At 43.7% G+C, this 24065-nt stretch overlaps 1 protein-coding gene across 1 annotated transcript in view; it reads right to left on the reverse strand.

Annotated features, from left to right (window-relative positions):
• zgc:162297 (uncharacterized protein LOC555865 homolog) overlaps positions 1-23799 on the reverse strand; it is a 60330-nt gene extending 36531 nt beyond the window's left edge. The window contains exons 1-2 of the mRNA XM_067997965.1: positions 23349-23799; positions 14839-14927 (exon numbers count right to left, since the gene is read on the reverse strand). Coding sequence (XP_067854066.1) covers positions 14839-14883 — 45 coding nt within the window. The 5' untranslated portion in view covers positions 14884-14927; positions 23349-23799. The remainder of the gene's footprint in view (positions 1-14838; positions 14928-23348) is intronic.
• Between the last annotated feature and the right edge of the window lie 266 nt (positions 23800-24065).

Consider the following 24065-nt stretch of genomic DNA (forward strand, 5'->3'; position numbering starts at 1 on the left):
AAGTGTGCAAGTTGGTGAATTTTCTTGTCAGGAGGAGGGTGGTGGAGGCCAAACTTTGTCCCAAGTGACAGAGTGGCCTCCTGCAATGAGTGAGGGTCTCTCCCCCCAACCAGTCAAATGGACCTTTGCAGCTGCCACAGGCTGATAGCTGCAACACGTCCATTTCAACTGGGAGTGTTTCCCCCAGTACGGGAAACAGTCCTAGTTGTTTCCAAAAATCCCACCCCTCCTGACATATTCCCTTAATCAGGTCTGTTAATGACCTAAAATAGCTAGATAAATATTGTTAAGTGGCACCCCCGCCAGCTTTAATTGCCTACGGGAGTCCCACATGCGGGGACTTCGCGCGCACATTGGCGCGTCTGTGGGGAACCCGGAAGTGGGCGGGTTGGAGCCGGGCTCCCGACCCACTCCGGGATTCCCCGATTTTCGGAGCCCCCCCGCCAGGAACGCATCCGAAAGCGGGTGCTAAAATGGAGCCCATTAGGTTTGTGCAATAGAACTGTAGACAAGTAGGATATACAAATACCTATACCAACACCAGCAGGAAGTCAAACAAATTGAACATACCTACCAGCAATTTATATTACAGTCAGCTATTCTATGACAGAATTTAATTCTGTTATAGATCTGAAAACACTTTCTCCATGCCCCTCGCCCCCTTCGTCACATAGCAGAAGTCAACATGCAGCATGATTGTGGGGGGAGTCCAAAACGAGAGGTCATAAATATAAAATAGTCGCTAATAAATCCAATAGGGAATTCAGGAGAAACTTCTTTACCCAAAGAGTAGTAAGAATGTGGAACACCCTACCACAAGGAGTAGTTATGGCAAATAGCATAGATGCATTTAAGGAGAAGCTAGATAAGCACATGAAGGAGAAAGGAATAGAAGTCTATCCTGACAGGGTTAGATGAAGTAGAGAGGGAGGAGGCTCATGTGGAGCATAAAGTCCGACATAGGCAATTGGACGGAATGGCCTGTTTCTGTGCTGTAGTTTCGATGTAACTCGATAATTAAATGCTAAACATGAAATAATTAGGATTACAATGTGTTACTGTATCACTTGGAATTTGAATTTGTAATGCTTACATAAAATATCTATCCTAGTAACAGTGAAATTCTTTTTTCTTACAAGCCATGAAAACTTGCATTCTAAATAGAAGGAAAAGCTAAATGTCCTCTGCAATTATTTCAGTAGGTCAAAGCAGCTCATAGAACACCTTATTAAAAATCTACAAATATATCATGTTTCATACTTTGAACTTGCAAAAGCTAAGTAAGCATTTTAAAAAAAAAAGTTGAGTGAATTCACATTGAAAGCTCCATCTTATTCTTAAAACATCAAAATAATATCCTAATGGCATTGCTGCATCATGCCCAGATACATAAAACAAGAACAGTTCACACAGACTGCACTAAGAAACAATCTGAACTGAATCCAAATTAGTAAATGGCACACCCTACTGTAATAATACTTGTGTAAAAAGTGATTAAATTATCTCTATACCTTGTGTAATACATTCTAAATAAAACTCAAATGAGCACTTCTTTTGTAATACAAACAGCAGCAATGCCAGCTTCTCTATTTGTATTCCAATAACACAACAGAAGGCAGTTAGCGCTTAAATCGTTCTAAGTCTTTGAGAAGCCTTTCCCCCCCAGCCATCGACACAAACCCTGAAGTAGGCCTCCTGCTTAGGTTAGAACTAACATAACAGCTGTTGGTCTTTCAATAGGCTTTTGTTCTGTTAACACACATAGGTGGCAGCAACAGGTGCTGGTTGTGCTAACTTGGCTATGGTGAACCTTACCTGCGTGCAGAATACTTGCACCAATCAGGAAGGCTGGGGAGGAATTGAGAAGGGGCAAGCTTTAAAGCAAAATTAAGGGATACTGAAACAAACTTTTCCTTTGTTCAGTCTAATCAGTTTATGTTACAGTTCCACCTCCAGAGCCAATGCTATGACATGAGTGGAAGTGTAAGCTTTGTACCTCCAGAGGCTCCTACGTCACCTTGAGGCAGTTTTGCTTCCTGCCTCCGGAAGTAAAGTGCTGGTGGCAGCAAACATAAATGGCTACTAATGGCAGGGCTGCCCTTTTGGTGTCCCAGTCCTCCAGTAAATGCCAGCAGTTTAGTTTTCACATTGATTCCCCCTGGTATGAAACAGTCTGCAAGCAAAGAAGTGTAAATTGACAAATATTCACTTTTGAACAACAGTCCAAGTGAAAATCTTGCGCTGTTTGCCCAGTGTTACCGCTAGTGCTATGAAACTAATCCATTGTTTAAACAGGATGAAGTTGGTACACCGATACCCCTCGCCATTTTGTGAGGGGGTGGGGGAAGAAAGAGAAGATGACAGAGGAGGAATTGAATATGTCAAATTGCCTTTTCAGGTTTGAATTCCATGATTGCATACCAATTTGCTTGTTGATTGAAAAATATGAAATTGTACATTGGAAGTTTTGTTTTAATATGATTTAGGAATTAAAGGAATGAACTAAAAGGAAATGAATGAAGTATATAACTATATTGAAATATATATAATTTACATGTGTACATTAATATTTTTATACAATGGGTATTTAATATAATTTGCATGGAGATGTTCTGACTGACCAAAAATATATGGAAACAATGTAGAGATGCTGTTGGGGCCAGGGAGTTTTTTTTTTAATTTGTGCAGTGGGGAGTGTTTGTCCATCCCTGAATGCCCTGAGGGCATTAAGACTCAACCACACAGTATGGGAATGGAGTTACATGTAGGGGTGACAAGTTCCCTTCCCTGAAGGACATTAATGAGCCAGCTGGGTTATTAAGACAATGGTGCCAGCCCACAAATGACCAGATTTAATGAATTTGATTTCAGGAAGTGATTTGAACTCACAACCTTTGGGTTTCTAGTCCCGTACCATAGCCACTAGGCTACCATACCCATATAGAGGAGGCACAGATCCTTTTAGAATTAAGGAGGAAAAGAGTAAGACTGTTACATGAGGGGAGCATGTCTGGTATGGCAAAAGACAGTTGCGGACAGTGAACCCTCTAACTCACCATGGGCACTACCACGAGATCCAGTAGTATTTTAAACTAAGAAGCCTTTGCATTAAATGCCATAAGACATTTGAACCATAGTCCTTCAAATTCCCAGGTTTTTTTTGGTTGAGGGGAAGGAAGACAATCAAAACTTTAAGATACCGATATGCAAGTATCAAACCAAAAGGAACCAATTTTTAAAGATTTAACTTAAGTATGGGCAGTCCTTTTCAATGGTGCAAAAAACATAACTGGGGACAGCACATTTGGCAACAAATAGAACTGAAGTCAGGTAAATAACCACTCATTGTTCAATGGTTCTACGTTATCCTACATCAGCTTTGATTCAAAATTAGGGCATTACCAATTAATGGTGAGGGAGTTAAGACTAATTACAAAAGAGTTAACAAAGATTTACATGTTACGTTATCACATGCATAATAGTACATTAATATAAAAATAACTAGCTACTATTTGGTTTTGAACTACTGCTTCATAATTTAAGAGTCAGCTATGATAAATCACAAGAGCAAAGCTCAAATAATTTAGGATCATTGGTAAACTTCAGATTGAATTACCGCTAGTAACTACTGTTTATTTATAATGAAGAGTACAAGTTAACAAAAGAAAAGTAAAAAAAACTGTTTATTTGATTTTTTTCACTATTGTTACATCACTGTATATCAGCTCGGCTCAGTGGTAGCATCCTCACCTTTTGATTCAAAAGATTGTGGGTTCAAGTCCTACTCCAGGATTCGAGCATCAATGCAGTCAACACAGTACTGGGAGTTTTGCACTGCCAGAGGTCCTGCCTTTTCGATGAGAGGCTAAACCAATACCCCATCTGCCTGTTCAGGTGGAGCTAAGATCCCATAGCACTTTTTTTTCCATAGAGCAGGAATTCTTCCAGGCCAACATTCATCACTCAGTTAACACCACCAAAACAGATTAACTTCTCATTCAGCTCATTGCTATGGGATATTGCTGTGCATAAATTGGATGCTGCGTTTGCCTACAAAAACAGCAGTGACTAAACTTCAAAGAAAAATGCAATTCATTGGCTGTGAAGCACTGGACGGTCTGGAGGTCAAAAATGATGCTATATAAATTCAAATCTTCCCTTTCATGTAAAGAAGAGGGCAATAAAAATTATAGTGACTTAGGACCTTTAAGTATATGGCATTAAAGTAACATAGTATTTTATTTGAGAGCAGATTACCAGAAAGGGCATCTTTCAGAGCTTAAAAAAAAGGAATAAAACAAAAACAGGATCATAAAGCACAGTTTTCCCATCTGCCAGCTCAGGTGGACATAGAAGATCCCATGGCACTATTCGAAGAAGAGCAGGTGAGTTCTCCCAGTGTCCTGCCAACAATTATCCCTCAACCGACATCTAAAACAGATGATCTGGTCATTTATTTCATTGCTGTTTTTGGGACCTGGCTGTGTACAAATTGGCTGCCGCATTCCCTACATTACAACAGTGACTACACCTCAAAACTACGTTATTGGTTGTAAAGCACTTTGGGGACGTCCTGAGGTATGGAAAGGCACTATATAAATGCAAGTCTTTCTTTCACTCTCCCATTTTCATTAAAATAAAGGAGAAACAAGTCTCTTTTTTAGAATTCAGATGCTTTTTCTTAAACTTTCTGTAGGTAGCAGAATGTTAGAAATGCATATTATATATTTTTTATTATTTAAAACATACAAATCAAAAAAAAGGGTGAAAACAATCAGTTTGCACATCACAAAAGCATTTAACTTTAATATGAACAGATGCCCAAAGGTTTGTCTTTATTTGTGAAAAACTTCTCTATTTTTGCTTTTACCTAGCAGACAGTAAAATGAATGGCTGACTTCAGCTAGCATCTTACTGGTTTAGTTTTGGCGAGTATAGAAGGGACAAGATTTATTTTTAATTTAGGTAACTAAGGTGAAGTTTCAAGGCCCCTATGGGTGGACACCAAAGTAGAGGAGCAGGAGAAATTAATTAGAGGCAATTTCATGTTTAGGCCATATCTTCAATGTGGTGTCAACTGACTATCTGTTGATTTTCGTACATATCTGAAAATACTGACAATAATTTAATGTAACAAAGTCAAATATTGTTTTTTAAAGTAATTACTAGAATAAGAGGCAGACTTACTAGTTAACCTTTCTCCTGAAATTGCTATAACAACATTTATTGTTTTGAAGGACAGGGGAAAGAGTTGGACTCCTAAATTTAAAAGAAACACAGATGTAAACAATGATTAGACATGAGCTAGCAATTCATTTTTCAGAATTTGCTCAATGAATGAGGTTACTTTGCCCTCTAGTTCCCCATTCCCTATATCTCCTCTCGGTCTTCTCAAGGGAACAGACAGGTGATCTGCTCCCACTAAAGTTTCCTTGACCTGTGGATAAAGGGTGACAATATTCCTTCCATTGCTGGATACAGCTGGTCTTTGTTCAGTAAGTGCCAGCAAAACAGAGTGGGAATTTAGTCCAGGTGGAGGGGAGGAGACATCAAACATGCATCTCAGACTCCACTGCACCGGCATTCTAAAACCATCAACTATGGGTGACCAAACACAATGGTAATGATGAGAAGTCTACAGTCTACTATTAATTCAAAGTCATTTTTGAATTAAAGTAATTTGAATTAAGCAATTTAAATAAAATATCACAATGAAAAACAACTGAAATATAATTCAAAATTAAGTAACTTCAAATTTAGAGGAATAGATTGTATATAATATACCTACATACATACAGATAAATTCTTAAGTTATGAAGATGAAACTTGTGGGGGTAAAAACATAGGGGCAGCCATTTTGCATTATCAGGGGCAGCCATTTTAAAATTAACCAGAGCAACCACATTTTCTACTCCCCCTCCCCTCAAAAGTCCTACTTTTCTGTCAGACTCTCCTGAAGATGCTGACTTATGCAGAAGCACAGATGCCAGCAGCTGTTCAGTACCTCATCCAAGCATTATTCATGTGGAAGGCTAGGCAGTGCGTGTTGGCAGGCTATTTTTCTTCTCTCTTCCCTAGCCCAGAAATAACTAAGACAAATTGTAGCATTCTTACTGTGGCCCCAGTTGAAGTCAGCTAATCAGCAGCAATCACAGATGAAGCAAGGAATTTGAATTTCGGCAGCACCTCCCAAACCCACAACCTCCAACACCTAGAAAAGGCAACGGCAGCGTGCATGGAAACACTATCACCTCCATGTTCCCCTCCAAGTCAGATACCATCCTGACATGGACGTACATTGCTGTTCCTTCATCATTGCTGGGTCAAAATCCTTGAACTCCTTACCTAACAGCATTGTGGGAGCACCTTCACCCATGGACTACAACAATTCAAGAGGACGGCACACTATCACCTTCTCAAGGGTTGGGCTATAAATGCCGGCCTTGCCAATGACACTCACATCCAGAGAATAAATAATTTTTAAAAATTCCTGCACCACCTTTTTAAGCTACTAGTCAACGTCCCACGTCGTTGCACATAGTGAGTCAAGACCAAGTGCTGCATTCAGGGTTAAAGGGCCGAGAGATCATTTAATCAGGGAAGAGAGATAGTAAACAACCTTAGTGGGTGCCAGATTAGGAGAAGAACCTCCGCTTGGAGGGAGGACATAAAACAGAGATACCACCATGGTGGAGGGGGTTGGGAAAATGTCTCAAAGGGAGTGTATGATAATATGCCTTGATGCTGGATGACAGTATCTCACCAGGGGTGGGGGGGGGGGGAGGCAGGATAGTGGAATGGTGGCAAAGTTTTCTCAGTGGAGTTCTGTGAGGATTTGGAAGTATATAGCAGTTGGGCTTTCATGTAACCTCACCTCCACAGCACCACCTGCAGGCACACTACCAATGGAATGTTGTGACCCAACTACAGACTTTAATATATGATGTATTTTCCAGACAGGGCATATTACCAATTTAATAAAACAATATTCAACTGAAAAACTATAGGAGATTGACTGAATATATTTCAGGAGAAAACTCCGTACATTTTTAACTTCAGTTTGTCAGAAGTAAAACAAATAAATTACCCCAGTTTTGTTTTATTGCAACTTGCTATAACAAGTTCATTAATGAAATGATATCCAACATGTACGATATTACCAAGTAAAGAAAACAGACTTCTTATTGTTCTGAGAATTCTGATGTTTACAGTGACTAAGTGGGTGGTTGTGCTACCTGAAAATCAAATTTCAGCATCCAGAGTTTTCTCATTAGTAATTCACTGAACTACTTGGCATTAATTAGTAATTCCCTACAATACAACAAATATGAATAACTGTCAAAACAGTTCACAACCTCAGCGCATATTCCAATCTCGCAGAAGAATTTCAAGACATTAGATTTTGAATGGAGCGCCAAGTTTTGGCTAATTAACAAATACAGATATCCACATAGCCATGTTTCTTCAGTACAAACTGCATACATACATAGCAAGCAGCTACAAACAAACATGCATTTCTTGTATTAAAAAACAAGCTACCCACAATGCAACAGAAAGTTCAAATTATAAATACGTTATCATGCATCAGATTTTCCACAGGTTTAGACAACCTAGATTATTCATCTCTGACCATTGTGCGAGGATAGATACAATGAGACCATTAATGTATTGTACCTGATCTTGAGTAACATGGAAGTTCTTAGAATGCAGCTAGGCTAGATACTCATTGGTTGGATAACACATCAGAAACTCCTGCAACTCAACGTGAGAAAGTAATTCACAAAATGTCATTCAAACGCACCACATGGTGAGACATCTAATTTTCTACCAGAATTTTGCTACAAAATAGCATTGTAAAATTTCACTAAAAAAACTAACAAAATGGTCGAAATGATTGCAAGTCAGACTTCAAACATTTAAAATTTATTATATGCAATATCTGAACATGCCACTTGTAGGAATTAATAAATGTGAAGCGCATCCAAATGATAACTACATTGAAAAGAAATTCTGGAACCAGCAACTCAATATTAGGAGTTTATTACAAGTCACAGAAATATCCATTTCTGCTTTGAGACAATTTGATGGAGATAGTGCATTACCGAACTGCCATAAAATGAAAATCTCTACTAACAGTAAATAATTTCACAGCCCTGGAATAAAATCATACAGCATGTTCCCAAACTTGGCTGCAAAAAACGAGACCCTAGATACTTCCCCATATGAAGGGACATTAAAATGGAGCTCAAATCACCCTATTGCCAAATCTAGTGTGTATACAACTGCCTTGAACTCACTCCCAACTTTACATCTGGCCACAATCATTTACTACAAGTCATGAAGAAAAGTGAATTTACAATAATTTCTGGGCATTTTCCTGACAAGCCCATTTAATGTAGCATATGACAGTCTAGTTTTAGTGCAGCATTAAAAAAAAACAAGATTTTTTTTAAAAATAGCAAGATTGTACCAGTAGATTAATTATAATAGCAGCTGCAGACAGGAGAAATTTATTTTGCAAGAATTACAGTGGCGTATACTTTTTTTCCCCCAAAAGGAATTATCTCGATTTAAGAAATAGAACTATGAAAACTCATAAGGCAGTCATTATTTTAAAAAGAATGAAAAATATCACTTCCGTAGACTCTTTTAATTTCTCAGGGTGTGGACGATGCTGGCTGGCAAAGTCGCATTTATTGTCGATTCCTAGTTGCTCGGAGAAGGAGATGGTGGGTATTCTCCTTGAACTACTGCAGTCCTTGCAATGATGGTGCTCCCATCATTGCACGGTAGGGAATTCCAGGACATTGACAGTGAAGTATCGGTAGTATATGTCCAAGTCAGGATGACGTGTAACTTGGGCATGAAAATGTTTCCACAATATTTCTGCTCTTGTCCTTCTTGGTGGTAGAGGTCACAAAGGAAACAGATGCTGTTTAAGTAATCTTGGTGAGTTGCTCCAGTGCATCCTGTAGACTGGCTTTCAACAATCACAGACATCTACCTTTGTGTCAGGTAAGACTCTATCCACTGAAGGTTTTTTTTCCTTTGACTCCCATTAAGTTCAATTTGGCAGAACTCCTTGGCACCACACTTGGTCAAATGCTGCCTTGATGCTAAGGGCAGCTACTTTCACCTCTCTTCTGACAGTTATCTCTGGATCAAGGCTGTGATGAGATCTGGAGCCAAGAGGTTTTGGCAGAACCCAAACTGAGCTTTGGTGAGCAGGTGTTGCATGATGGCATATTGACAACTCCTTCCATCACTTTTGCTGATGATTGGGAGGAGGCTGATATGATTTATCCTATTTACAGTCCTGTTTTTTTTTTTGTGGACAGGACATACCTGGGTAATCTTCCATATTGCCAAGTAAATGCCAGTGTCATATCTGTATTGAAACAGCTTGGCCAGTGGGGGAGCTAGCTCTGGTCCACAGGTCTTCAGCGCTACATCTGAGATGTTATTAAGGACCATACATAGCCTTTGCTGTGTCCAATTCACTTAGCCATTTCTTAGTGTCAGAGTAAACCAAATTCACTGAACACCAGTATCGATGATGGTGGGGACCTTGGGAGGAGGCCAAGGTGGATCGTCCAATTGGCATTTTTGGCTGAAAACACTTCAGCCTAGTCTCCAACATATTTGAGAATGTAGATGTTTAAGGAGCCTCCTCCTCCCGTTAATTGCCTGATTGTCCATCACCACTCTTGACTGGATGTGGTAGGGCTAGAGCTTTGTTCTGATTCGTTGGTTGCTGGTATGCTTGGGTGCGTCTGTAACCTGCTGCTTTTGGTATTTAGCACACAGGTACCCGAGTAGTAGCTTCACTAAGTTTGTATCTCATTCTAAGCAATGCCTGGTGCTGCACCCAGAACACCCTTCCACACTCTGCATTGCACTAGAATTGGTCTCCTAGCTTGATAGTGATCAAGGAGTGAGGGATGTGCTACACCATGAGGATACAAATTGCGGTGGCTTACAATTCTGCTGCTGATGGCCCACAGCATCTTGTGGATAGCCAATTTTGGGCTGCTAGCTTCTTCCTTAATCTGTCCCACTTAGCACAGCGGTAGTGCCACACTACAAAATGGAGGATGTCCTCAAAGTGGAGAAATAAATGTCTTCACAAGGACTGTGACAAGGTCACTTCTATCAATGCTATTCTAGACAGAAATATCCATGACAGATAGGTTGGTGAGGATGGAGTCATAGAATAGAATCATAGAAGTTACAACATGGGAACAGGCCCTTCGGCCCAACATGTCCATGTCGCCCAGTTTATACCACTAAGCTAGTCCCAATTGCCTGCACTTGGCCCATATCCCTCTATACCCATCTTACCCATGTAACTGTCCAAATGCTTTTTAAAAGACAAAATTGTACCCTCCTCTACTACTGCCTCTGGCAGCTCGTTCCAGACACTCACCACCCTTTGAGTGAAATAATTGCCCCTCTGGACCCTTTTGTATCTCTCCCCTCTCACCTTAAATCTATGCCCCCTCGTTATAGACTCCCCTAACTTTGGGAAAAGATTTTGACTATCTACCTTATGTATGCCCCTCATTATTTTATAGACTTCTATAAGATCACCCCTTAACCTCCTACTCTCCAGGGAAAAAAGTCCCAGTCTGTCTAACCTCTCCCTATAAGTCAAACCATCAAGTCCCGGTAGCATCCTAGTAAATCTTTTCTGCACTCTTTCTAGTTTAATAATATCCTTTCTATAATAGGGTGACCAGAACTGTACACAGTACTCCAAGTGTGGCCTCACCAATGCCCTGTACAACTTCAACAAGACATCCCAACTCCTGCATTCAATGTTCTGACCAATGAAACCAAGCATGCCGAATGCCTTCTTCACCACCCTATCCACCTGTGACTCCACTTTCAAGGAGCTATGAACCTGTACTCCTAGATCTCTTTGTTCTATAACTCTCCCCAACGCCCTACCATTAACGGAGTAGGTCCTGGCCCGATTCGATCTACCATAATGCATCACCTCACATTTATCTAAATTAAACTCCATCTGCCATTCATCGGCCCACTGGCCCAATTTATCAAGATCCCGTTGCAATCCTAGATAACCTTCTTCACTGTCCACAATGCCACCAATCTTGGTGTCATCTGCAAACTTACTAACCATGCCTCCTAAATTCTCATCCAAATCATTAATATAAATAACAAATAACAGCGGACCCAGCACCGATCCGAGGCACACCGCTGGACACAGGCCTCCAGTTTCAAAAACAACCCTCTACAACCACCCTCTGTCTTCTGTCGTCAATCCAATTTTGTATCCAATTGGCTACCTCACCTTGGATCCCATGAGATTTAACCTTATGTAACAACCTACCATGCGGTACCTTGTCAAAGGCTTTGCTGAAGTCCATGTAGACCACGTCTACTGCACAGCCCTCATCTATCTTCTTGGTTACCCCTTCAAAAAACTCAATCAAATTCGTGAGACATGATTTTCCTCTCACAAAACCATGCTGACTGTTCCTAATTAGTCCCTGCCTCTCCAAATGCCTGTAGATCCTGTCCCTCAGAATACCCTCTAACAACTTACCCACTACAGATGTCAGGCTCACCGGTCTGTAGTTCCCAGGCTTTTCCCTGCCGCCCTTCTTAAACAAAGGCACAACATTTGCTACCCTCCAATCTTCAGGCACCTCACCTGTAGCGGTGGATGATTCAAATATCTCTGCTAGGGGACCCGCAATTTCCTCCCTAACCTCCCATAACGTCCTGGGATAAATTTCATCAGGTCCCGGAGATTTATCTACCTTGATGCGTGTTAAGACTTCCAGCACCTCCCTCTCTGTAATATGTACACTCCTCAAGACATCACTATTTATTTCCCTAAGTTCCCTAACATCCATGCCTTTCTCAACCGTAAATACCGATGTGAAATATTCATTCAGGATCTCACCCATCTCTTGTGGTTCTGCACATAGATGACCTTGTTGATCCTTAAGAGGCCCTACTCTCTCCCTAGTTACTCTTTTGCCCTTTATGTATTTGTAGAAGCTCTTTGGATTCTCCTTTGCCTTATCTGCCAAAGCAATCTCATGTCCCCTTTTTGCCCTCCTGATTTCTCTCTTAACTCTACTCCGGCAATCACTATACTCTTCAAGGGATCCACTTGATCCCAGCTGCCTATGCATGTCATATGCCTCCTTCTTTTTGACTCGGGCCTCAATCTCCCGAGTCATCCAAGGTTCCCTACTTCTACCAGCCTTGCCCTTCACTTTATAAGGAATGTGCTTACCCTGAACCCTGGTTAACACACTTTTGAAAGCCTCCCACTTACCAGACGTCCCTTTGCCTGCCAACAGACTCTCTCAATCAACTTTTGAAAGTTCCTGTCTAATACCATCAAAATTGGCCTTTCCCCAATTTAGAATTTTAACTTTTGGGCCAGACCTATCATTCTCCATAGCTATCTTAAAACTAATGGAATTATGATCACTGGTCCCAAAGTGATCCCTCACTAACACTTCTGTCACCTGCCCTTCCTTATTTCCCAAGAGGAGGTCAAGTTTTTCCCCCTCTCTAGTCGGGCCATCCACATACTGAATGAGAAATTCCTCCTGAATACACTCAACAAATTTCTCTCCATCCAAGCCCCTAATGCTATGGCTGTCCCAGTCAATGTTGGGAAAGTTAAAGTCCCCTACTATTACCACCCTATTTTTCTTGCAGCTGTCTGTAATCTCCTTACATATTTGCTCCTCAATTTCCCGTTGACTATTTGGGGATCTGTGGTACAATCCTATCAAAGTGATCTCTCCCTTATGTCCTCGTTTTGGCTCTCTCACCACCTGCTGCAGGCCCACTCTGGTATCTACGTCCTTCAGGACTGGCCAGCTCGATCAGTTGTGGTACTACTGAGCAACTCTTGATGGTGGACATTGGTGTCCCCACCCCCCCCATCGCACATTAGTGCCCCCCACCCAGAACACATTCTGTGCCCTTGCTCCCCTCCAAGTTATGTTCAACATAGAGCAGTCAGTTGAAGGGGGGGGGGAATAGGTGGTAATCAACAGAAAGTTTTTTTGACCTAATTTGACCTAAAGCCGTGAGACTTCATGGAGTCCACAGTCAATGCTGAGAACTCCCAGGGCCCCTCCCACCCAACCGTATATCAGTCACCACCTATCCATGCGGTGGAACAGGACATACCCAAGGATGTTGATGTTAGATAATAGATATAACTATCAGTAGGACTATGTCAGGCTGATGCTTGACTAGTCTGTGGGGCAGTTCTCCCACCTTGGGCACTAGCCCCCAGATGTGAGGGAGAAGGAATTTGCAGGGTTATCTGGGCCAAGATTGCTGTAGTCTTATCCCTATATGATGCCTGTTGTGTTGGCGGTGGGTCCGTCCAATTTTATTATTGAACTTTGTAGCACTTATTTACAACTGCGTGGCTGCTAGGCCACTTCAGAGAGCATTATGAGTCAATCAATAGATCTAGAATACTGGTCCAGTGAGTTAGAAACTGAGAATGGAGCACAAAATGGAACTAATATGATAATTAGTATCCTACATGACGACAGATCACACTATGTAAGGTTTTGGGGTGTTACATTACAGATAACAGTCTAAGACTAGAATCTGTAAAATCCAATGCGTAGCCAACAAACCCAATTACAATGCTGGATGGAATTCACACTCTGCTCAGTGAAGAAACAGAGCAATGCATGCATATTTGCACACATGAGCAGTGGTCAGTTCTTCAGCCATAAATTTTTAATGTTAAGAATGTGTGGATGGATAATACTAAATTAACTCAAAATTAAATTTATAAAGTGCCCAGAAGGTCTAATGGACACCTTTGAAAAACAGCTTTGCACTGGGCTGGAGTTATACCAAACCAGGGTTTGCAATCCTGGATGCCTACAGTGATCCAAGGATTTCAAGATCAGTCTTGCAAATCCCATGTTGGGATCAAGATTGTTATTTTACTTTCATATTGTTATCCAGATCTCTGCCTCTCAAGGTTTCTTCCTTTAATGTTTACCAGCTTCTTCTTTCATTAATGAACAATTCGCTCCAATATTGAGCCAGTACAATTCAACAACTATTTAAAACAGTTGCACCAATAACCTGTCTTTCTTGCTTCTAAAGTCAGTGATGCATATAGTGCTGCCCTGGCTCCTGCTCACTCACCAGTAGATATCTGACTTTCAAATTCTTGCTGCTCCTATTGCTTCTCCCTCAATCAGCAGTATTTCTCTCACCTCTACCTCTACTTCTCTCTGGTTCTAGCTCCTCTCTTTCTCTCCCTTGCCCAAGAGTTTTTTTTCTCAGTAACTTGTGGCTCTCTCCCTCTGTTTTCCTATCTGACTCTGTCTCCTCTTCATTAATCACTAGGACTAGCAAGGCAGCATTGTTCCCAGCAATTGGGTGAACTTAATTCTTACTGTTGTATTATCTCCCAATCCCAAAATCCTGAGATTTTAGGCTGCAAATCCTGAGACTTGGGAAGCATTAAAATAGCTTGGGTCCCTGGATACAGGATCGCAAACCCTATCCTCTATCCAATGTGAAGTTTTGCATCTCCTGGACTATCTATTCAAAGTGGTGTCACAATTATTGTTTTCAGTGTATTCCAGAAACCCCTTCTGAATTCTAGTTGCACTATTGCTTTTTTCTTGATGCACACCAAAAACTGCTTTGCACTGATGTGAAAGTGATAGCGTAACAGCACTATAAATTATTCAAAAAACTGTGCTCCATTATTGTATAAAAGAAAGGACTTCTAAAATTCATAAATGAGACTTTTTCTCACAGCCAAGATCAGAAACTAGACAATGTCACCTAGTAACTCACCAGTAGTTTATGCTTTCTAGCTGTCCACTGTAGAATACAAACCATGTGAAGTTGATGAATGTGCAGAGCTTGAATTTGTGCTGCATAAGCTGCAAAAAATAATAAAAAGTGTATTATTAAATACCAAAAGGAGTGCTTCATCTTATTGTATCCCCAAAAAAGCAAATAGCAATAACGCTAAGTCAAAATAATATCAATGAAAAATGTCAAAACTAATAAACTGAGCATCATTGTGAAAAAAACACAAATTGAAGAAATCACTGAGTTAATAATGTAACCTATTTCTGTGACAGCTTATTTAAAATAACTATTTCCACATAATTCAAACAGGAATGTTTTACCCATGACCCAAAAGGTGTCGTTATGGGAACCCATATGGGTCCTAGCTATGCCTGCCTTTTTGTGGGATACGTGGAACATTCTTTGTTCCAGTCCTACTCAGTACCCCTCCCTCACCTCTTTTTCCAGTACATTAATGATTGTATCGGTGCAGATTCCTGCTCTCGCCCCGAACTGGAAACTTGCATCAACATTGCTTCCAATTTCCACCCTTCCCTCGCCTTCACATGGTCCATCTCCAACTTCTCTATCTCCATTTCTGGGGAAAGGCTGTTAACCAATATCTACCATAAGCCCGCTGACTCCCACAGCTACCTTCATTACACTTCCTCCCATCTCACCTCCTGTGAAGGACTCTATTCCCTTGTCCCAGTTTCTCAGTCTCATTCACATCTGTGCTGACGATGCCACCTTCCACACCATTGCTTCTGATATGTCTTCCTTTTTCCTCAAACGATGATTCCTCTCCACTGGAGCTGACAATGCCCTCGACCATGTCTGTCCCATTTCCTGCACTTCTGCCCTCACCCCTTCTCCTCCCTCCCAGAACCATAGAGTCCCCCATGATAGGGTCCCACCTTCCACCTGACCAGCCTCCACATTCAATATATCATCCTCTGCCATTTCCGCCACCAAAAACATCTTCCTCGCCCCTTTCAGCATCCTGAAGCGACTGCTCCCTCCGCGACACCCTGGTCCACTCTTCCATCAACCCCAACATCCGCTCTCCTCCCCACGGCACCTTCCTGTGCGAGCACAGGAGATGCAACACCTGAGAGACAGTATAAACCATCATTTAGAAAGGCACGGATTAATCAAGGATAGTCAACATGGATTTGTTAAGGGAAGATTATGTCTGACTAACTTGATTGAATATTTTGAGGAGGTAACAAGGAGGGTCGATGAGGATAGTGCGTTTGATGTAGTCTACATGGATTTTAATAAGGCTTTTGAAAAGATCCCACATGGCAGACTGGTCAGGAAAGTAAAAGCCCATGGGATCCAAGGAAAAGTGGCAAATTGAATCCAAAATTGGCTCAGTGGCAGGAAGCAAAGGGTAATGGTCCACAGGTGTTTTTGTGACTGGAAGGCCATTTCCAGTGGGGTTCCACAGGGCTCAGTACTAGGTCCCTTGCATTTTGTGGTATATATTAATGATTTAGACTTAAATGTAGGGCAAATGTAAGGAATCTTACAACACCAGGTTATAGTCCAACAATTTTATTTTAAAATCACAAGCTTTCGGAGATTATCTCCTTCGTCAGGTGGATGGTGTTGTAAGATTCCTTACATTTGTCCACCCCAGTCCATCACCGGCATCTCCACATCATGGCTATTAAATGTAGGGGGCATGATTAAGAAGTTTGCAAATGATACAAAAATTGGCAGCGTGGTTGATAGTGAGGAGGAAAGCTGTAAACTGCAGGAAGATATCAATGCACTGGTCAGGTGGGCAGAAAAGTGGCAAATGGAATTCAATCCAGAGAAGTGTGAGGTAATGTTTTTGGGGCGGTCAAACAAGGCAAGGGAATACACAATAAATGGGAAGGTACTGAGAGGTGTAGAGGAAGAGAGGGATCCTGGAGTGCACGTCCACAGATCCCTGAAGGTAGCAGGACAGGTAGATAAGGTGGTTACGGTGGCACACTCGATACTTTCCTTTATTAGCCGAGGCATAGAATATAGGGTACGGTAGCATTGTGGTTATGTTACTGGACGAGTAATCCGGAGGCCTGGACTAAAATCCAGAGTCGTGTGTTCAAATCCCGCCACAGTAACTGGCGAATTTAAATTCATTTAATTAAATTTAATTAAATAAAAATCTGGAATTAAAATACTAGTATCAGTAATGGTGGCCACGAAACTACCGGATTGTCGTAAAAACCCATCTGGTTCACTAATGTCCTTTAGGGAAGGAAACCTGCCGTCCTTACCCGGTCTGGCCTATATGTGACTCCAGACCCACAGCAATGTGGTTGATTCTTAATTGCCCTCTGAAATGGCCTAGCAAGCCACTCAGTTGTAAAATCTCGCTACGAAAAGTCATAATAAGAATAAAACCGGACGGACCACCCGGCACCGGACCACGAGGCACCGGACACGACAATGGCAAACCAAGCCCAGTCGACCCTGCAAGGTCCTCCTTACCAACATCTGGGGACTTGTGCCAAAATTGGGAGAGCTGTCCCACAGACTAGTCAAGCAACAGCCTGACATAGCCATACTTACAGAATCATACCTTTCAGCCAACGTCCCAGACTCTTCCATCACCATCCCTGGGTACGTCCTGTCCCACCGGCAGGACAGACCCACCAGAGGTGGCGGTACAGTGATATACAGTCAGGAGGGAGTGGCCCTGGGAGTCCTCAACATTGACTCTGGACCCCATGAAATCTCATGGCATCAGATCAAACATGGGCAAGGAAACCTCCTGCTGATTACCACCTACCGTCCTCCCTCAGCTGATGAATCAGTCCTCCTCCATGTTGACCACCACTTGGAGGAAGCACTGAGGGTAGCAAGGGCACAAAATGTACTCTGGGTGGGGGACTTCAATGTCCATCACCAAGAGTGGCTCGGTAGCACCACTACTGACCGAGCTGGCCGAGTCCTGAAGGACATAGCTGCCAGACTGGGCCTGCGGCAGGTGGTGAGCGAACCAACACGAGGGAAAAACTTACTTGACCTCGTCCTCACCAATCTACCTGTCACAAATGCATCTGTCCATGACAGTATTGGTAGGAGTGACCACCGCACAGTCCTCGTGGAGATGAAGTCCCGTCTTTGCACTGAGGACACCATCCAACGTGTTGTGTGGCACTACCACCGTGCTAAATGGGATAGATTCAGAACAGATCTAGCAGCTCAAAACTGGGCATCCACGAGGCGCTGTGGGCCATCAGCAGCAGAATTGTATTCCAGCACAATCTGTAACCTCATGGCCCGGCATATTCCTCACTCTACCATTACCAACAAGCCAGGGGATCAACCCTGGTTCAATGAGGAGTGTAGAAGAGCATGCCAGGAGCAGCACCAGGCGTACCTAAAAATGAAGTACCAACCTGGTGAAGCTACAACTCAGGACTACATGCATGCTAAACAGCGGAAGCAACATGCTATAGACAGAGCTAAGCGATTTCACAACCAACGGATCAGATCAAAGCTCTGCAGTCCTGCCACATCCAGTCGTGAATGGTGGTGGACAATTAAACAACTAACGGGAGGAGGAGGCTCTGCAAACATCCCCATCCTCAATGATGGCGGAGTCCAGCACGTGAGTGCAAAAGACAAGGCTGAAGCGTTTGCAACCATCTTCAGCCAGAAGTGCCGAGTGGATGATCCATCTCGGCCTCCTCCCGATATCCCCACCTTCACGGAAGCCAGTCTTCGGTCAATTCGATTCACTCCACGTGATATCAAGAAACGGCTGAGTGCACTGGGTACAGTAGCATAGTGGTCATATTACTGGGCTAGTAATCCAGAGGCCCGGATTAATAATCGGGAGTTATGAGTTCAAATCCCGCCACAGTAGCTGGCGAATTTAAATTCAATTAATTAAATTAAAAATCTGAAATTAAAAAAACTAGTACCAGTAACGGTGGCCATGAAGCTACCAGATTGTCGTAAAAACCCATCTGGTTCACTAATGTCCTTTAGGGAAGGAAACCTGCCGTCCTTACCCGGTCTGGCCTATATGTGACTCCAGACCCACAGCAATGTGGTTGATTCTTAAATGGCCTAGCAAGCCACTCAGTTGTACAATCTCGCTCAAGAAGGCGACTCACCACCACCTTCTCAAGGGCAATTAGGGATGGGCAATAAATGCCAGCCTCGCCAGCGTATGCCCACATCCCATGAACGAATAAAAAAAAACAGCAAAGGCTATGGGCCCCGACAACATCCCAGCTGTAGTGCTGAAGGCTTGTGCTCCAGAACTAGCTGCGCCTCCAGCCAAGCTGTTCTAGTACAGCTACAACACTGGCATCTACCCGACAATGTGGAAAATTGCCCAGGTATGTCCTGTCCACAAAAAGCAGGACAAATTCAATCAAGCCAATTACCGCCCCATCAGTCTACTCTCAATCATCAGCAAAGTGATGGAAGGTGTCGTCGACAGTGGTATCAAGCGGCACTTACTCACCAATAACCTGCTCACCGATGCTCAGTTTGGGTTCCGCCAGGACCACTCGGCTCCAGACCTCATTACAGCCTTGGTCCAAACATGGACAAAAGAGCTGAATTCCAGAGGTGAGGTGAGAATGACTGCCCTTGACATCAAGGCAGCATTTGACCGAGTGTGGCACCAAGGAGCCCTAGTAAAATTGAAGTCAATGGGAATCAGGCGGAAAACTCTCCAGTGGCTGGAGTCATACCTAGCACAAAGGAAGATGGTAGTGGTTGTTGGAGGCCAATCAGCCCCAGGACATTGCTGCAGGAGTTCCTCAGGGCAGTGTCCTAGGCCCAACCATCTTCAGCTGCTTCATCAATGACCTTCCCTCCATCATAAGGTCAGAAGTGGGGATGTTCGCTGATGACTGCACAGTGTTCAGTTCCATTCGCAACCCCTCAAATAAAGAAGCAGTCCGAGCCCGCATGCAGCAAGACCTGGACAACATCCAGGGTGGGCTCATAAGTGCCAAGTAACATTCGCGCCAGATAAGTGCCAGGCAATGACCATCTCCAACAAGAGAAAGTCTAACCACCTCCCCTTGACATTCAACGGCATTACCATCGCTGAATCCCCCACCATCAACATCCTGGGGGTCACCATTGACCAGAAACTTGACTGGACCAGCCATATAAATACTGTGGCTACAAGAGCAGGTCAGAGGCTGGGTATTCTGTGGCGAGTGACTCACCTCCTGACTCCCCAAAGCCTTTCCACCATCTACAAGGCACAAGTCAGGAGTGTGATGGAATACTCGCCACTTGCTTGGATGAGTGCAGCTCCAACAACACTCAAGAAGCTCGACACCATCCAAGATAAAGCAGCCCGCTTGATTGGCACCCTATCCACCATCCTAAACATTCACTCCCTTCACCACCGGCGCACTGTGTGTACCATCCACAGGATGCACTGCAGCAACTCGCCAAGGCTTCTTCAACAGCACCTCCCAAACCCGCGACCTCTACCACCTAGAAGGACAAGAGCAGCAGGCACATGGGAAGAACACCACCTGCACGTTCCCCTCCAAGTCACACACCATCCCGACTTGGAAATATATCGCCGTTCCTTCAATGTCGCTGGGTCAAAATCCTGGAACTCCCTTCCTAACAGCACTGTGGGAGAACCGTCACCACACGGACTGCAGCGGTTCAAGAAGGCGGCTCACCACCACCTTCTCAAGGGCAATTAGGGATGGGCAATAAATGCTGGCTTTGCCAGCGACGCCCACATCCCGTGAACGAATAAAAAAAATAGCAGCAGGGAGGTTATGCTAGAACTGTATAAAAAAAACTAGTTAGGCCACAGCTTGAGTGCAGCGTACAGTTCTGGTCACCACATTACAGGAAAGATCTGATTGCATTAGAGAGGGTACAAAGGAGATTTATGAGAGCGTTGCCAGGACTGGAGAATTTTAGCTATGAGGTAAGATTGGATAGGCTGAGGTTGTTTTCTTTGGAACAGAAGAGGTTGAGGGGTATAAAATTTAGATTTAATTGAGGTGCATAAAATTATGAAGGTCCCAAATAGAGTGGACAGGAAGGAGCTATTTCCCTTAACAGAGGTCAATAACCAGGGGGCATAGATTTAAAGTAATTGGTAGAAGGATTCGAGGGGAGCTGAGGAAAATATTTTTCACCCAGAAGATGGTAGGGGTTATAGAACTCACTATCTGAAAGGGTGGTTGAGGCAGAAACCCTCATCACATTTAAAAAGTACCTGGATATGCACTTGAAGTGCCATAACCTACAAGGCTACAGACCAAGTGCTGGAAAGTGGGATTAGGCTGGGCAGCTCTTTTTCGACCAGCGCAGACACGATGGGCCGAATGTCCTCTAACCCAGTCAAGTGCACATGGAGGAGTACGACTGTTACTATCCATCATATAGGACTGGCTAGTCAGCACTACACCGCTTTCTCCTTCTAGCTGCTGTACAACATATGTAAACAGGAAAACTTGACATTGTTTTGCATAACATTGACATTCTGATTTAAAACGTCGGCACACCAAGCCTAGATACATTTATTCGCTATCAATGTTTCGTGCAAACAAACACAGAACTGACAAGTCATTGGGAGCCAAAAAGTGACAATGTATTAAATAACGTCAATCAATTTCAACGTGATCAGACACTATTGTAGGATCAAATTCCCTCTCTCCTCCACCATTTGTAAACACATACAGATGCACAAAAACTTTCTCTCTTCCCCCCCCCCCCCCCCCATATGATATAATGGAGAGCGATGATATTGTAAAAGGTCTTTGCAGGAGCCTGGGTAGCACAATACCTCTCAAGAGTATTCTTTGAACTAAAACGTGTTTCCTGATAGGCAGGGAATGATGTAACGACAATAATTTAAGTACCAAGATTTAAAGAAACAATTGACAATTCGTTTTGTTTTAAATTTCCGTTTTGACAAACTCTCGCTGACCCACCGTACCTTTTTGCGACACAGGCCGTGTTTATCAAGTGACCAGTTCCTTTCTCCGTTGCCCGTGAAACTGATCTGGAGATTCCTAACCAAAGGGGAACGAAGCCCATTAAATCAGTACAAATAATAGACCAGGAACTGAAACACAAAGTACAGCAGCAAATTCACCACTGCACCCAGGGGGAGGGGGTAGGAGTTACAGAGCTGTGCTCAATTAAACGGCAGTAAACAGATACCACCTTACGCACCAGTGCTTCCGATATGTTTTCCTTTTTCCTCAACCGAGGATTCCTCTCCACTGTCGTTGACAGGGCCTTCGACCGTGTCTGTCCTATTTCCCACACTTCTCACCCCTTCCCTCCCCTCCCAGAACCACGATAGGGTCCCTCCTCGTCTTCAAATTCCACCCCACCAGCCTCCACATTCAGCATATCATCGTCCACCATTTCCGCCACCTTCAGCGTGATCCCACCACCAAACACATTTTCCCCTCCCCACCCAGCATTCCAAAAGGACCGCTCCCTCTGCGACACCCTAGTCCACTCTTCCATCACCCCTAACACGCGCTCTCCTCCCCACGGCACCTTCCCGTGTGAGCGCAGGAGATGCAACACCTGCCCCTTCACCTCCTCCCTTCCCACCGTCCAGGGCCCCAAACGCTCCTTCCAGGTGACACAGCAGTTTACTTGTACTTCTTTCAATTTAGTATACTGTATCCGCTGCACACAACGTGGTCTCCTCTACACTGTGGAGACCAAACGCAGAATCTGTGATCGCTTTGCTGAACACCTCCGCTCTGTCCGTAAGCATGACCCTGACCTGCCGGTCGCTTGCCATTTTAATTCCCCTTCCCACTCTGACCTCGGCCTCTTGCACTGTTCCAATGAAACTCAATGTAAGCTCAAGAAACAGCACCTCATCTTTACTTTAGGCACTTTACAACCTTCTGGACTCAACACTGATTTCAATAACTTCAGATCATAATCATTGCTCCCATTCTTTCGGTCAGCTAGTGCTGGTAATGGTTCTGCTGCTGCCATTTACAGCTGCTACTGATCAATCTTTTGTTTCTTAACCTGTCCCATTACCACCTTTCTTGTCTTACACCATCATCTCTTTTGTCATTTAATCACTCGTGCCCTCTACCCTATCACAGACCTTCCCTTTTGTTCTTTCCTCCCCTTCCCCCTGCTCTGTACTTGCTCGAAAACTTTAACTCTTAACATCTTCCAGTTCTAACAAAAGGTCTTCGACCTGAAACGTTAACTCTGTTTCTTTCTCCACAGCTGACTTGCTGAACATCGCCAGCGTTTTCTGTTTTTATTTCAGATTCCAGCATCCGCAGTAATTTGCTTTTGAGTGAACAGATTGCAGCAGATTAGCGGGACCCGTTACATTTTAAGCAATGCCGCGCGATCCCTTTAAATAAAACCTCGGCTCAAGGGCACGCGCCCGAGAAGCCCATTCCAAACCGAGGCCGCGAGTCCAACCGCTCCGTCTCCTCATTCTTCAAACTCTCCGCCCCGACTTTTAACACAACGGCCGCCGCCGGCCTCTTATTCACGGCCTTTACCTTTCCGTGCTCTTCTCGGAGTCGCGTAAGTGGCTGGGAGCGGAGCGGCTTGCCGGCGGCGCAGGGCCGATGCTGCGAATCTGCCATCTCCTTCAGAGCGAGCGTGTGTTTAACAAACAAACACTCAGGAGCTGGGAGTCCTAAAGAAATGTTTATGTATGTGATAACTGCGGCCGCGGAGCTCCTCACTCCTCGTACACATAAAGGAAGCAGACGTTTTCATCCAGAAGGTCGGAGCGGAAAACATTTCACACTCGCATTATTATCATCCCACAAGCTCGAGCCCAGCTTTTACAACGAACCCGCTCCGTCTCAGCACCGCCTGCCGCTCTGCGCCATGTTCCTCACTCCGAAGAATTCTGGGAGTCGAGGCACCAAAACAAGCAGCGGCTCGCACATGGCCCTGGGGGCGCAACATGTGAGGAGGCTGCAGCCGAGAGGCAGCGTCCCGGCACCGCCACTGCACCACCACCACCACCACCCCCCCATCACCTAACGCTGCTCACTGATTGCAGGGCTGTGGCGAAAGAGCTGGCGAGCGGGACCTAACCGGACAGCTTTTTTGTTTCAAAGGTCCGGCACGGTGGGCCGAATGGCCTCCTGCGCTCTTATCATTCTATGATCCCAATCATCGTCACTGATCCATGGGGAAAGGGAAACAGAGTGCGCCTCACTGCTGAAAGGAACAGCACACGATACCAACCCTGGTGCATAGAG

This window comes from Heptranchias perlo, chromosome 16, assembly GCF_035084215.1.
Source record: "Heptranchias perlo isolate sHepPer1 chromosome 16, sHepPer1.hap1, whole genome shotgun sequence".
Lineage (NCBI taxonomy): Eukaryota > Metazoa > Chordata > Chondrichthyes > Hexanchiformes > Hexanchidae > Heptranchias > Heptranchias perlo.